Source organism: Eleginops maclovinus, chromosome 11, assembly GCF_036324505.1.
Source record: "Eleginops maclovinus isolate JMC-PN-2008 ecotype Puerto Natales chromosome 11, JC_Emac_rtc_rv5, whole genome shotgun sequence".
In the NCBI taxonomy this organism is placed as follows: Eukaryota; Metazoa; Chordata; class Actinopteri; order Perciformes; family Eleginopidae; genus Eleginops; species Eleginops maclovinus.
This window is the reverse complement of record NC_086359.1, coordinates 777,342-792,630: the sequence shown is the minus strand read 5'-3', so window position 1 is coordinate 792,630 and position 15,289 is coordinate 777,342. Positions and strand designations below refer to the sequence as shown.

General features: G+C 44.3%; 2 protein-coding genes across 5 annotated transcripts; one reads left to right on the top strand and one right to left on the bottom strand.

Moving 5' to 3' along the window:
* The first annotated feature begins 558 nt into the window (after positions 1-558).
* On the top strand, positions 559-9,415 carry LOC134872720 (uncharacterized). 3 transcript variants are annotated; one of them, XM_063896132.1, is made up of 11 exons: positions 559-746; positions 2,106-2,149; positions 2,349-2,552; positions 2,737-2,875; positions 3,235-3,377; positions 3,727-3,779; positions 4,998-5,122; positions 5,259-5,366; positions 5,607-5,816; positions 6,318-6,393; positions 7,878-9,415. In XM_063896132.1, the coding sequence occupies exons 3-11, from the start codon at positions 2,356-2,358 to the stop codon at positions 8,111-8,113; spliced, it is 1,287 nt and encodes a 428-aa protein (XP_063752202.1). In that variant the 5' UTR covers positions 559-746; positions 2,106-2,149; positions 2,349-2,355; the 3' UTR covers positions 8,114-9,415. The 3 variants fall into 3 exon arrangements, with proteins under 3 accessions (XP_063752202.1, XP_063752203.1, XP_063752204.1); XM_063896133.1 differs by lacking the exon at positions 2,106-2,149 and having other exon boundaries at positions 595-746; XM_063896134.1 differs by lacking the exons at positions 559-746; positions 2,106-2,149 and having other exon boundaries at positions 2,514-2,645.
* A 1,128-nt stretch (positions 9,416-10,543) lies between these two features.
* LOC134871672 (P2Y purinoceptor 3) lies at positions 10,544-15,269 on the bottom strand. 2 transcript variants are annotated; one of them, XM_063894482.1, is made up of 5 exons: positions 15,134-15,269; positions 14,233-14,324; positions 12,233-12,318; positions 11,573-12,038; positions 10,544-11,420 (listed from the first exon to the last, which is right to left on the bottom strand). In XM_063894482.1, the coding sequence occupies exons 4-5, from the start codon at positions 11,998-12,000 to the stop codon at positions 10,544-10,546; spliced, it is 1,305 nt and encodes a 434-aa protein (XP_063750552.1). In that variant the 5' UTR covers positions 12,001-12,038; positions 12,233-12,318; positions 14,233-14,324; positions 15,134-15,269. The 2 variants fall into 2 exon arrangements, with proteins under 2 accessions (XP_063750552.1, XP_063750553.1); XM_063894483.1 differs by lacking the exon at positions 15,134-15,269 and having other exon boundaries at positions 14,233-14,532.
* Between the last annotated feature and the right edge of the window lie 20 nt (positions 15,270-15,289).

The following is a 15,289-nucleotide window of genomic DNA, read 5'->3' as shown; positions in this document are numbered from 1 at the left end:
TACTCGGGTCTTGTATTGGTAAAGTAAAGTACCGATCTTGTATTTGAAAGTAGAAGTCTAGTCTTTATTGATAAATAGAATTATCAGGTTTTGTCTTAGAAAAAGTAAAAATACTAGATTTGTCTTGGAAAAAGTAAAGTACTCAGATTTTGTATTGAGTAAAAGTGAAGTCTCAGTCTTGTACTTGAGAAAAAAGTGAATACTCATCTAGTACTTGAGAAATGAAGTATGGTTTTTGTATTTGGAAAAGGGAAAAAGTACCAGATCTTTATTGATAAAGAAGTACTCAGATCTAGTACTTGAGTAAAGTAGAAGTACTCAGGTCTTGTACTTGAGTAAAGTAGAAGTACTCAGATCTTGTACTTGAGTAATGTAGAAGTACTCAGATCTTGTACTTGAGTAAAAGTAGAAGTACTCAGATCTTGTACTTGAGTAAAAGTAGAAGTACTCAGGTCTTGTACTTGAGTAAAAGTAGAAGTACCAGAGTGTAGGAATACTTTCTTACAATTTGAAGCGCTTTTATTCTGAAAAACGCGGGGCGGATGCTCGTTGTGTAACAGCGACCGGAAGTGACCGTTTGTCTCACTACACCTGTGGCTTCACTTAAACAGGTCTGGCGTCACAACTTATATCGTCTCATTGAGCTAACAGGTGCCCACCGACAGAACTCTTAAAGCTCAGTTTTCTCCGGTTTCTGAAGCGGAAGATCGGGACACCGGAGCGGACAGACACTGAGAGACACTACGGTAACTCTTATCTTACTCATTATTGCTGATGAACTGGAGCCTTGTGTAAATGTGTCTCTTTAAAGCCTAATAACTAGCTTGTAGCCCCCTTAGGGGTCTAGCTGATCCTGTTAGCCCGTTAATGTAGTAACTGAAGACCCCCTACAGTCTGTTGGAACTCTTCATCAAACTGACTTCAACACAGTATGTTCTGGAGTACACGGCTGTGAATATGTGTGTTTAAATATGCATGATTTTGCTGGCAGTATCAAGCCTTAACATTACAAAAAATATTGAATTATTAAATGTAATGATTTACTAAATCCTTGGGAATGAGTTAAAAAGATCCTGCTAAAGATGCTAGATGTATCAGTGATAGCGTGGATGTGTTTTCCTTTAATACAGTTATCAGACCATTTCTATGTATAGTTTGTATTGTCTATTTTTTAATTTACCATTTATGTTTAGTATTTATATTGTTTATCAATTGTTCACGTTACGGGTTGAAAGATTGTGGCCTCTGAAGAAGTTTAACAAATCATTTAATAAAGTAAATAATTTAGATAACTAATTAAATGGATTCAAAGGGAAGCATACTGTATAAAAACGTGATGTAGTATTGAGGATTTCTCACATTAATGAATGCCTACATTTATAGAAATATGACTAACCAAAAGGAGGACAGGACCGTAAATTAAATCCAGTGCCTTTTCTGTCTGCAGTATATTTCTATGTGTTCCTGTAGCCTCGTGAGGCTGCAGACTGTCTCACTCTGGAGGTGTTTGCGTTTTCTTTTGTGAATACTTACCACTAGTGTTCATTTGTATTTGTATCTTTGAAATATTTTTAGCTGCTGGAACAAAATCATTTCTCAGTTTTGGGATAAATGAAGTATCCATCGGTCATCAGTAAATGAAACAACTTGTTTTGTGTTTCAGGTCCATCAGTAAATGAAACATCATCTGCTGAAACCGTTTTTTTAGCTCGCCGTAGCTGTTATTAGATTCCTGGCCATCTTACAAAAGTCTTCCAGCCTCTTTATCCCATCATAAAACCTGAAGTAATATCTGTTATCTGGGCGGCAGGTTATCTTTATTGTCGTATTGTTTATCTCTCAGATTCCTCGAGGACGTCTCGCTGTTCCTTGAAGTCAGACAGGCAGTATGGCAAAGTTCATGAAACAGGTCATGGTCAATTAATAAATCAGGGTTAAGTTCATACAGTTGTCAAACCATACACTCCAGCTCATGCTCTTCGCTCCGCATCGGCCAATCAGCTTGCTGCTTCCTCACTGTGAAGAGGAAGCAGGTACCTCCTGATGCTGCTAGCTGTCACCAAGCTTCTGCCTTTCCAGTTTAAATGTGTTGTTGTGTTTTTCAGGCAGTACTCTGTTCCTAACATCACAACCGTAGAGAACTTTGAAGGTAACTAAAAACATGTGATTTAATGAGTCAAAATATACATATGCTGTCAGAGTAAACCCAAACCCAACAGGTAGAATTAATAACACGTAGGTGATGTTGAGGATCAGAAGCAGGTGTATTACCTTAGTGTGCATGGTGCTGTAAATAGAAAACAGATTGTGCAGATCAACAGTTTTTACCCCTGCCCCCCCTCCCTCAGGGTGAGGATGCTGCGAGTGGCGGTGGTCGGTGGGGGGGCGGCGGGGCTCTGTGCAGCCCGGCACATCCTGTCCCGGGGGAAACGCTTCGCCCCCCCGGTGGTGTTCGAGCTCACCGATAACATCGGAGGCACCTGGTGCTACGACGAGCGAATCACGTACGACGACGGGAGGCCGGTTCACAGCAGCATGTACCGAGACCTCAGGTGACTGCCGTCGTGTTTACAGAAAACCAAAGTGGGCCGAGGAAGCACCCCTGAGGAACACCATGTTCAAATCACATCACTGTAACTTCCACGGTGTGGAATTAGTACTTCAGCTTCAGTAAAGTATCTGGATACTCCTTCAAACACTCCCAGTCCTGTTTTAAATTTCCATCTCCTCCCGCAGGACCAACCTGCCCAAAGAGGTGATGATGTTTCCTGATTTCCCCTTCGACTCGGAGCTCTGCAGCTTCCTGCCGCACCACGAGGTCCAGAAATACCTGGAGAAATACTGCCAGAGCCACGGCATCCGGCCTCACATCCGCGTGAGTCCATACCATCCAAAACCCCAAAATAAATCCCCAAAAAACCTGTCAGTATTTAATTTTAAATTAGGATTACACTACTAAACTCAGCCATCCTGAGAACTGGATACTGAGGCTTCAGGTAGTGTTATGAGTCCTGAAACCCCAACATGAGTCAGCATTATGGTGTTAATATGTGGAGGTGATTATCATAAACGTTGAGATTACTTTCTGACATAATCCAAAATCAAATGGAGGAATCCCATTGGTACGGGGAGATGCTGCCTTCAGGGACCAGCAGAGAAACACCTCAGCTCTGTGAGCCTCGGGTTTCAAGGTTTCAAGGTTTCAAGGTTGATCCTCCTCTCGGTTTTCGTCAGTTCAACACGGTGGTGGAGAAGGTGGCGCCGCTGGTTTTGGCGGCGGATGACAACAAGGAGGAGACAACCTGGGAAGTGACGTCCTGTGACTCGTCCGGTCTTCAGAAAACAGAAACCTTCGACTCGGTCTTCGTCTGCTCCGGGTGAGACGTAATGAAATCTGCATCTAACCCCCGTGCATCGCCTCGGGCTTTTCTGGCTTCATTTCTATGTATATACAGTATATAGAATGACTGTGGCATAATACTGTACAAACAAACATTTAAAGGGTAAAATGTGTAAAATAATGAATATTTGGTAGTTATCATTATGATTTAAAGTTGAGTTAATTTCTGCCTTTTTCTTATGGATTTATTGAACTTATTACTATATTTTTGGTTAAAAGTGAACGGTCTTTCCCTCCCGCGGCCCCTTGGTGTCACCAAAGATCAGCATTTTAACATTTAAATGTGTTTTTTTGTTTTTTAACTTTAGTTTTTGTTTGTTTTTCAGGCATTACTCTGTTCCAAACATCCCGACCGTACCGGGGATAGAGAACTTTAAAGGTAAATGAATAAATCTGTTTTTGTAAATCTAAATGTATTTACTAGATTAAGCCCAAACACAACAGGTAGAGTTTAAATCATGTTTTAGTTATTATTTTATTTTAACTGACGTGTATTTCCTTATTAACCTGCTAATTAATCATCTTCCAATGTGGGTTCAATAAAGTATCTCAAATTAAACTAATTTATAAAAATACAACTTTTCTGATGAGTATTTTTGAAGGAGCTATGCTAGCTATCTCCCCATGCTTCCAGCCTCTGTGCTAAGCTATGCTAACAGTTTCCCCATGCTTCCAGCCTCTGTGCTAAGCTATGCTAGCTATCTCCCCATGCTTCCAGCCTCTGTGCTAAGCTATGCTAGCTATCTCCCCATGCTTCCAGCCTCTGTGCTAAGCTATGCTAGCTATCTCCCCATGCTTCCAGCCCCTGTGCTAAGCTATGCTAGCTATCTCCCCATGCTTCCAGCCTCTGTGCTAAGCTATGCTAACAGTTGCCCCATGTTTCCAGCCTCTGTGCTAAGCTATGCTAGCTATCACCCCATGCTTCCAGCCCCTGTGCTAAGCTTTGCTAGCTATCTCCCCATGCTTCCAGCCTCTGTGCTAAGCTATGCTAACAGTTTCCCCATGTTTCCAGCCTCTGTGCTAAGCTATGCTAGCTATCACCCCATGCTTCCAGCTTCTGTGCTAAGCTATGCTAACAGTTTCCCCATGCTTCCAGCCTCTGTGCTAAGCTATGCTAGCTATCTCCCCATGCTTCCAGCCCCTGTGCTAAGCTATGCTAGCTATCTCCCCATGCTTCCAGCCTCTGTGCTAAGCTAGCTAACAGTTTCCCCATGCTTCCAGCCTCTGTGCTAAGCTATGCTAGCTATCTCCCGATGCTTCCAGCCTCTGTGCTAAGCTATGCTAGCTATCTCCCCATGCTTCCAGCCTCTGTGCTAAGCTATGCTAGCTATCTCCCCATGCTTCCAGCCCCTGTGCTAAGCTATACTAGCTATCTCCCCATGCTTCCAGCCTTTGTGCTAAGCTATGCTAACAGTTTCCCCATGCTTCCAGCCTCTGTGCTAAGCTATGCTAGCTATCTCCCCATGCTTCCAGCTTCTGTGCTAAGCTATGCTAACAGTTTCCCCATGCTTCCAGCCTCTGTGCTAAGCTATGCTAGCTATCTCCCCATGCTTCCAGCCTCTGTGCTAAGCTATGCTAACGCTCTCTCTGTGAGCAGGACAGGTGCTCCACAGTCACTCGTACAGGTGTGCAGACTCGTTCTCGGGGAATACCGTGGTCGTTATGGGAGCCAAGGCTTCAGGACTGGATATCTCTGTGGAGCTGGCTAAAGTTGGCGCCCAGGTAACAAAAACACATTGAGTTCAGATGAAAAAGTTCAGAGTTTAGTGGATTCATGTGGAGAAAACGAAGGCAGCTAACTCAGGTGCTAACATGATGCACACATGTCCAGTTCATCAAGGTGTTTCTCTGTGTTCAGGTTAGACTGAGTTACTCCGGCCCTCCGCTCAGCTTCCCTCTTCCTGACGGGATCCAGGAGGCCAGTTTAGTGGAGGCGGTGGAGAGAGACGGCAGCATTCGCTTCCAGGTCAGCAGCAGCAATCTGCACTTACTCTGACCCAGAAGAAGTCTTAGATAATCTAGAAAAGTCTTTATATAGCTTAATTAGTCTAAAAAAAAAAGATTAAACGGTCTAAAAAAGTCCTAATAGATCTTCAGCGAACCTTCAAAAGTCTTTAAACGTATTTCTATGTCCTAAAAGATCTGAAGACGTTTCCATCAGTCTCTTAAAGGTACTGAACTTTAACAAAGACACTTCCTGCTGCAGGACGGCTCCTCCTGCCCCGCAGACGTCCTGCTGTTCTGCACCGGCTACGTTTTCAGCTTCCCATTCCTGGACGCCGCTCAGCTGAAGCTGCAGCTCCAGGACCAGCTGCTGGCCCCCCTGTACCGCCACATGATGCCCCCCAACTTCCCCTCGCTCTTCTTCATCGGCATGTGCAAACTCATCTGCCCCTTCCCCAACTTCCACTGCCAGGTACACCAACCCCGACAACGGGAGTTAAAAGACACCTGAGAATTATTTCATAAGTCTTTCAAGATCTCAAACTGTCTGAGAAAGTCTAAAGAGGTGGTAATAAGTCTAAAGAGGTGGTAATAAGTCTAAAGAGGTGGTAATAAGTCTAAAGAGGTGGTAATAAGTCTAAACAGGTGGTAATAAGTGTAAAGAGGTGGTAATAAGTCTTAAGAGGTGGTAATAAGTCTAAAGAGGTGGTAAAGAGGTGGTAATAAGTCTAAAGAGGTGGTAATAAGTCTTAAGAGGTGGTAATAAGTGTAAAGAGGTGGTAATAAGTCTAAAGAGGTGGTAATAAGTCTTAAGAGGTGGTAATAAGTCTAAAGAGGTGGTAAAGAGGTGGTAATAAGTCTTAAGAGGTGGTAATAAGTCTAAAGCAGTCTTGGAAAGTGTTTTAAGTGAAGCCTCATTTGATCCCCAGAGGTTGTTTCAGTTATTCCATATTAATATCAATGGTGCGTTCAGGTGCAGTTCGCTCTGGCGGTGCTGGATGGTTCCGTCCCGTTACCGCCGGCAGAGCAGATGGAGCAGGAGGTGTTGGCTCACTGGACCCCATGCAGTTTGCCTACAGAGCAAACAGGTCCACGGATGATGCCATCTCCCTCACCCTCCACACTGCCCTCTCCCACCTGGACCAGAGGAACACTTATGTGAGAATGCTGTTCATTGACTACAGTTCAGCATTCAACACCATTGTGCCCTCCAAGCTCATCATTAAGCTCAGGGACCTTGGGCTCAACAGCGCCCTCTGTGACTGGATCATGAGCTTCCTGACGGGCAGATCCCAGGCAGTGCGGATGGGGAACATCACATCCTCCACCTTGACCCTCAACACCGGAGCCCCTCAGGGCTGTGTGCTCAGCCCTCTCCTCTACTCCCTGTTCACGCATGACTGCGTGGCCACACACAGCTCCAACACCATCATCAAGTTTGCTGACGACACGACCGTCATCGGCCTGATCACAGACGGCGACGAGACGGCGTACAGAGAGGAGGTCAGAGCCCTGACATCTTGGTGCCAGGACAACAACCTCCATCTCAACGTCAGCAAAACAAAGGAGCTGATTGTGGACTACAGGAAGAGGCAGAGAGAGGCACACACACCCATCACCATCGACGGGACTCCTGTGGAGAGAGTCAGCAGCTTCAGGTTCCTCGGGGTAAACATCAGTGAGGACCTGACATGGACACATCACACCAGGGTCATATCCAAGACGGCTCGACAGCGGCTCTTCTTCCTCCGCAGGCTGCGGAAGTTCAACATGGACTCCAGGATACTCTGCAACTTCTACAGGTGCACCATCGAGAGTATCCTGACTGGCTGCATCACCGCCTGGTATGGCAGTTGCACCGCCCTCAACCGTAAGACTCTACAGAGGGTGGTGAAAACTGCTCAGCACATCACCAGGACGGAGCTGCCATCCATGGAGGACCTCTACACCCAGCGGTGTAGGAAGAAGGCCGGTAGGATATTAAAGGACCCCCATCACCCCAGCAACAATCTGTTCTGTCTGCTGCCGTCTGGCAGACGGTACCGCAGCATCCGGACCAAGACCACCAGACTCAGAGACAGTTTTATACCACAGGCTATAAGACTACTGAACTCCTGAGCTGTGTGAATGTCTACTCACATCTGTTTATAGTACACACATACATATATATTATACACATCTGCCATACATATCTGTTTATAGTACACATATCTATATATTGTACATATCTGCCATATACATCTGCTATACATAATATATGCATCTGTCCATACCTCCTCATTCAACAGTGTAAAGTATTTAAATACTCTCAATGTATTCCACATATGTATATATTTCACATCCTCAAATCTTTATTGTTGTTATTGTAAATATTCTTCTCTCTTTTTGCACTATTTTATTTATGTTATTTGCACCATGTATGTTGAGTTGTTGGAGGAGCACGCGACATAAGATTTTCATTGCCAACATATACGTTGTATCTGCTGTGCATATGACAAATAAAGCCTTGAAACCTTGAAACCTTGAAACCTGGAGGAGCTGCAGGAGAAGGAGCAGCGCGGCGTCCAGCAGCGCCACCTGATGGTGCTGCAGCAGCAGCAGTGGGAGTACTGCTCCATGCTCGCCGCCGCCGCTCGCTTCCCCCCGCTGCCGCCCGCCGTACAGAGTCTGTACAAGGAGGTGTGGAGGCAGCGCCAAAAACACCCGCAGAACTACCGGAGACTCAACTACCGCATGATCGCAGACGACCGCTGGGAGCTCGCACACTGACGGAGAAAATAACTGAGGCAGGGTTCAGTGACCTTAGCTGAGTGGGGTCAAAACAGATATCAACATTATAATTACATAACAGATTAATATTAAAAATCTGAAAACTACCGGAGACTCAACGACCTCTGGGAGTCTTAATAAGTCTTTAAATCTGTTAAAGTTTTGGAAATCTTTCACATTGCAGTAAGTCTTGAAACGTCTACACTATAAGTATCAGCGCACTTCCTAAAGGATTGAAAAACCAAAAATGTGATAAGATTAAAACAGTATCTTAAAAAGTGTGTTAAAAAACTCGTGATGAGTCCGTAGAAATCTGTAACATTTGAATAAGTCTTTAACGGTATAATTATCCAAAAACTACCAGAGTCTCAACTACCGATAATTAGAGACAACAGCTGGGAGTCTGAAAAAGTCTCCTAATAAGTCTGATTATTTTGAAGTATTTAAAAATCTAAAATTAATTATCAAAAAGAAATCTGTTGGATATTTCCATCTAAAACCCAAATTGAGTTAAAGTATAATCATCAGAAATCATTATTGCTGTAACAGTGGAATTCAAAAGCGAAAAGATGGAAGACAAGCAGACGCTATATATAATATTCTAAAACAGAAATGTGATTAAATGAGTTCTGAAACTACAAGAAATAACTGATTAAGTAAAGTCAAGAAATCTCACTTTAAAAGAACAGGAATTTGAGTCGTTATTTTTGATTTAGACAAAATATTTGACTAATTAAGTATCTTGATATTTTTTATCACAATTAGCTCCATCATAGAATTTGATGACGTAAAGTCACTAATGCACTTTGGTTGCTCAGCCATGAAGACTACAACTCCCATGATGCCTCACTGCATCACGGCCACATCTCTCTTACTGTGTTTTTTAAAGACCTTCACTTTTAATTTTCTACTGAACTTTTCTAAGATGTTGTGAAACTTTCTTATGGAATGATCGCTGACGCTTAATTGAATAAATGCCTTTGTTATGAATTGTTTTACTGCCATCCAATCAGCAGTCAACCTGATTCAAACCCAATCAACTGTGTTCATAATTAAGGCAAACTCTAACATTGAATTTAAGATGTTAGATTTAAATAAATTCTTATTAAGGACGTTATTTATTTATTTTGGGGGGTTTTATTAAATATGAATCAATAATAAAGTCAAAACAGTTTAAATAGTAAATAAATGATTCTGATTTTAACATGTTATGAGTGAATGTAAAATCAAAATGAACGACCCTGACCCTTTAAGAGTAATCAACAACTAATGTTCTCATTGTATTAAACCATCTTGAGTGTATTCATGTGTATATTTCAGGGTTCATTTCATAGCTTTTTTGCCATATTACATCTTATTTTACATAAATGTTTAAACTGTTTGGGTCATATATTTAGTTTTAGGCCAATTAAAAAAGTATATTCCCACATCCATTTCCTGCAATACAAGACCTGTTTTTGTATTACTAATGTATGTTTTTGCATCAGTGGTCTGGGTTTTGGGGAGGAAATATCCTGCAGTAAATGTTATAGAAATGAATGATTCACGAGGCGGGCCGGATCCTCACGTTAACCATGAACCAGAGAGCTGAGGTCAACAACTTTAATTCACATTCAACATAGAAATACACACAGAAACACGACCTGAGTTCAGAGACAGGAAGCTTTACACAACATTTACTTAAAACTATTATTATATCATGTAACGCTGAGTCACTGCAGGTCTGCCAACACGGCTCAGGGTCAAGGTGAGCATCCCCCTTTAACAGGTGCATTACATTCCTGCAGAGCCTTAATTGATTAATTGAACATTTATAAAACACCTAATAATGATTTGTGCCCCCAAAAACAGAATTTCTCTATTTCTTCTTATTGATAACCGGGCTTTAGTCTAAAGGTATCAGGGTCTCTGCTCCCTCTCTCTGGGGGCGTGCGCCCTCAAACCAAAACGTTAAAGTGCTGCCAGGAAACAATCTCTCTGTGGGTCTGAAAGGGTTTACTGAGTCCAGAGATATGGAGATGGGGTCAGGTGTCTGGTCAGACGGCAGAGACAGCTTACAGAGAACAAATAGGGGATGGATGTCCGGTGGGTCTGCGGGGGACGAGTGGCAGGCAGCAGGCTGACACTGAGACTGAGATTTCTGATCCTTTCTTTACTCTCCTTTTTTCTGGAGAGGAAGTAAAGGAACCGGAGCTCTGGATCTATTTGTTGTTGGAGGAGCGATATATGACTCAGCAGCTTTAAGACCTGAAGGGTCTTTAAGGGTTTCAATAACTAAATCAAATTATTATTCATCATTTAGTGATTCAGAGGGAACTCTGAGATTTAAACAGGGATTAACATTCTCACGTTTTCAAAGTAGAAGCATTAAAAATACCCCCCCCCCCCCCCCCCCACCCCCCCCCCTTGTATCACGGCGGTTTCAAGTCTCTAGAAAATTATTCTGGAGGACTTGGACTCGTTCTCCATGTGCACGACCCGCTCCTCCTTCTCCCCCGCCTCCACGTCGTCCTCCCCCCCGCCGCCCTCTTTCTTCAGGATCTTCAGCGGCCACCAGGTGGCGCCGCCTCGATGGTCCCGGCGCTCGGCTCGCTCCGCTGGCCAGCAGCAGGGGGCGCCCTTGTCCCCCGTCAGGAAGTAGAGCAGCGCGTTGAGCCAGGCGTTGCAGGACGCCAGCGGGCGCGTCACCTTGTAGCAGATGGAGACCGTCTTCATCAGCGTGCAGCCGCCGCGCCGCCGCAGCAGCAGGAACAGCGTCCGCGTCAGGTGGAACGGCAGGAAGCACAGCGCGAACAGCAGCGTGATGGTGATGATGGTTTTGATGGATTTCCTCCGACGCCGGATGTAGTGCGAGTACTGCGACCCGGAAATGGACACGGACGTCCTCTCGCGCTCGCCCTCTGTCGCCCCGTCGTCTTCGCCGCCCTGCATGGAACCGGGCGGCGAGCGCAGCGTCTGGAAGATGGTCCGGACCACCTGCGAGTAGCACCAGGCGATGATGACGAAGGGCAGGAAGAAGCCCAGCAGGTGGAGCACGATGCCGTACGGAACGTAGTCGGCGAACTCTTTGTCGATGGCGTCATCCCAGCAGTTGGTGTAGCCGCCCTCGTCTCCCGGGGGATCTCCAGTCATGTTCCAGTCTTCCCTCGACCCGCCGCCGCCACGCCTCACGTACCCGGTCTGGGCGAACCTGAAGATGGGGCAGGTGAGGATGAATACCACGACCCACACCAGTGCACAGGTTGCCTTCACCACACGCTTACTCTCCAGAGTGATGGTCCGCATCGGGTGGCAGATCCCCAGGTACCTGAGGACCGGGGGGAAAGTCTTAAACAAGTCTGAGAAACATTGTGTTTGGCTCGCAGTGTTCTTTAATGTTTTAGTTTTTATGCAGAAAATGTACTTTGGAGATTTGATCAACTCATCAAAGAAGGTAAACACAATAAATGTCAAAGCTACCTGTGCACGGAGATGCAGGTGAGGAAGAAGATGGAGCAGTACAGGTTGAAGTAGAACAGGAAGCGAACGAGGCGGCACATGAAGTCTCCGAACACCCAGCGGTCCCTCAGGACGTAACTGGCCACCAGGAAGGGCAGCGACAGGCCGTACATCAGGTCGGTGGTGGCCAGGTTCACCATGTAGATCAGAGACGTGTTCCAGCGCCGCCCGCCGCCACCGCCGCAGGACCGCAGCAGCACCACGGAGTTCAGGCTGAGGCTGAAGACGAAGGTCAGCGAGTAGCACACCGGCAGGAACACGTACTTGTAGGACTCGTCAATGCTGCAGGACGGCGGTGGGGGGGCGGAGGTGTTCGGATGGTTGATCGCTGCCTCGACCGCCAACAAGCCGCCGTCCGGAGTGACGTTGGAGATCTGGCTCAATCCCATGATGAAGGTTACTGGACCGGTTCCTCTGGGAGCTTCCTCTGAGGATACAGATAGTCGGGATTAAATCACAAGTTCCATTTCAGGTTCATTAGCCTCTTTAATCTGAGAGGGAGGTCCAGGTTTGTCTCGTAAAGGTCGTTAAGGGCAAGCATATGGAGTTTACATCTCCTGTGTTCCGGAGCCTTCAGACAGCGTTTAAACGAGGAACAGACATCTTCAAAGTGTCCGGTACCTGTGGCGTCATCTCGTCTCTTCCTGCGTCCGTCCTCTCATCGATCTCCGGCTGTCCTCGTCGACCGACCCATGTTCCGAGCGTCTCTGAGGAAAGAAAAGCCCAGCGGTCATTAGTTTGGAAAACCTTGTTCAGTATGTCCCGCCGGCGTTTTGCTGATGAAGAGCATGTCTCACTCCGTTAGTCGCTCAATCATTAACCAGGCCTTCCGGAAACCTCTCATTCATGTCTGCTCGGCCTCTATAAGCAGCCAGGTTAAATTAGAGCCTGTTTAGGATGCATGATCCTTTACACACGGCCTCCAACAGACAGGGAAACACGTCATGCATGTTTATTAAAGTCACTTAGAGTAGGAACCACACCGTTTGGAACCAGCCTCACCCTCCAACTGAGTCATACTGGACTTCACCTTCTACATCGTGTGGGGTTTATTCTTGGGTCACCTGATCATATGCATCTCTTTGCTGGATGCTAAGGAATGTGAGTGAAGTCCAAATGAAATAAATAAAACAATGAATAAGGATATGAAATAAATCCTGGAATTAATCCCGAAGTAAATAATTAAATTAGGACATTAAATAAATCATGAAATGAATGAACAGAGAAAATACTCAGAATTATTGAAAATGTAAACAATTGAAATTCATTCAAGAGTAAAAAAGTGCTTTTTGTGAATAAAGTGTATGTATCGAACAAAGGTCTTGTTTTTAAATTTATATTAACATTTATTTATATTTTGTTTCATTTGTGATTTCATTAGGAGCCAAATCTTGACATTAATGACTGAATATGATTTAAATGGTGTTGAATATTCCTATTCCGGAATCAGCTTCACTCTCCAACTGAGTCGTGTTGGACAGTGGATTTTGTGGGGTTAATTAGCACATAGGGAATAGATATAAGCCGCTTGGACGTCATGGATTGGTTTGTGGGCTATGGTTTCTAAGCCTGGAGTTAAGAATGTAGTCCGTCACCGTCTCGTTCTTACAGTACTGTCACCAACCGATCCGTACCGGTAACATTTTCAACTCCATCCAAAAAAGGTCAATTGCTTCGACATGCTTCAGCCGTCGGTCATGGGAAGTTCAGCGTTTTTCCCTCAAGAAGAACTTTAGAGCAGATCAGAAACGAGGGGGTTGATGCACGCATAATCCTTCAGCGCTTTCCAAATGAATTCTAGGCTTCTGATTGGTCCGTTCGTCTGTCTGTCAGCCGGACTGACCGTCATGAAATTCCCCAGGTTGATAATACTTCATCACTATTGTGAGATGGGTCTCTGATTGTCCTTCTGGTTTGTTTCCTGATTGTCCGTCAGCAGGAATACAGAGAAAGTCCTGGACTCAATGCCGTGAAAACAAGTGAGACAGGTGGATCCAGACTGGTGCCTTTACCTGTCTGTTGGTTGGTTTGACGTCCTGGACTCAATGTCATGAAATTTGGTGGAAGGGTGTACCGTGATCTGATGAAGAACGTGTTAACATCTGGAGTGGATCCAAATCACCGGGCGGATACGAGCGATATGTTCCTGTGCCTGTCTGACTCTGTAGTTTGATGTCTGTCAGCAGGATGACGGATCAAATCCATCCCAGTTGTCCTAAAGATGTAGAGGCATGGTGTGGTGTGGTAACACATGATGCGAGAGAGAGGATTCAGCCTATAGATTCCCAATACGTAAACTGGTCTCCACCGTACTTCTGGACTTTAATATCCCGGCACAACACGGCTGAAACTGGACCCAGACTTAGAAACCCAGACCCTGAGCAGATAATCAGTAGACCTAAACGATAACAACATCATTTGTCTGCCTTTTCAAAGTCCCGATGTCCCGTCAGACCTGCTGTCTCTCCCTGGTCGGTTTTCTGAGGATATGAGGGGACTTGTTTACTAAAATGTGGACTCCTCTCTGCTGGGTTTGCTCCTCATTGGTTGTCTGTCCTGTAGGAAAACCTGCATCACAATAAAACTGAATAATAAAGGATGAGTGGTAAATTCAGACCTACCTTCCTCCTCCTCCTCTTCCTCACTGCAGTTTGTTTCTCGGAGGTGTTTCTTCTCGAGGGTCTCTCGGGGTTCCTCCGACCTTCAGCTCTGTCTGTAAATAATTGATCAGCGCTCATTCAGTCAGAACCGCAGGAACGAAACCCAATACAGGACTGCAGAGGAGCGGCTTTTAATAGCAGCGGCCGAGGATCAACTGGCTTCAGATTTATATTTAGAGACGAGGCTGCAAAATATCTGGCAAATTGAACTTAATTAGCTTTTGTAGTGATGTGTTGTTCGTGCCTCTCTTTGCTGGATGCTGAGGAATGTGAGTGAAGTCAATATGAAATAAATACAACTTTTAATAGATAGGAATATTAAATACATCTTGGAATGAATCAATAATCAATAACGTGAAATAAATCCTAAAATAATAATAATCAATAAATCCTAAAATAATAATATATATATATATTATATTTAATAATTAATCCTGAAATAAATAAATACGGATAGCCAGTTTTATTAGATATAGAACAGTTCAATTGAAAGGTAAAATGACTAAACGTGTGTTTTATTAAGAAAAGTAGACTATTGTCCTTTCTTAAAATTCATATTAACATTTATGTATATTTTCCTGTCATTTGTGATGTAACTTGAAGCCAAACCTTGACCTTAATGACACTGAGTATGATTTGAATTGTGTTAAATATTCCTGTTCTCTAGTTAAGAAACAACAATAGCTTTTACAGAATATTCATTCACTTTTCTACATATTTAAAACACAATATAATAAACCAAGAAATCCTAAATATTGCATTAAAATGAAGTGCATTAAGGTAAAGATCACCTGTGTGCTTTTATTCTTTATTAATTAATTAGAATTAACGCAATATTCTGATTAAGGAAAGTAAGACTCACCTCCCCTCAGGAGCTGCTGCCCCGCGCTCCTTATCTGCAGCTCTAATTAGAGAGAGAGTGTGTGTGTGTGTGTGTGTGTGTGTGTGTGTGTGTGTGTGTGTGTGTGTGTGTGTGTGTGTGTGTGTGTGTGTCAGAGACAAAGCACTGTGGCGTGTT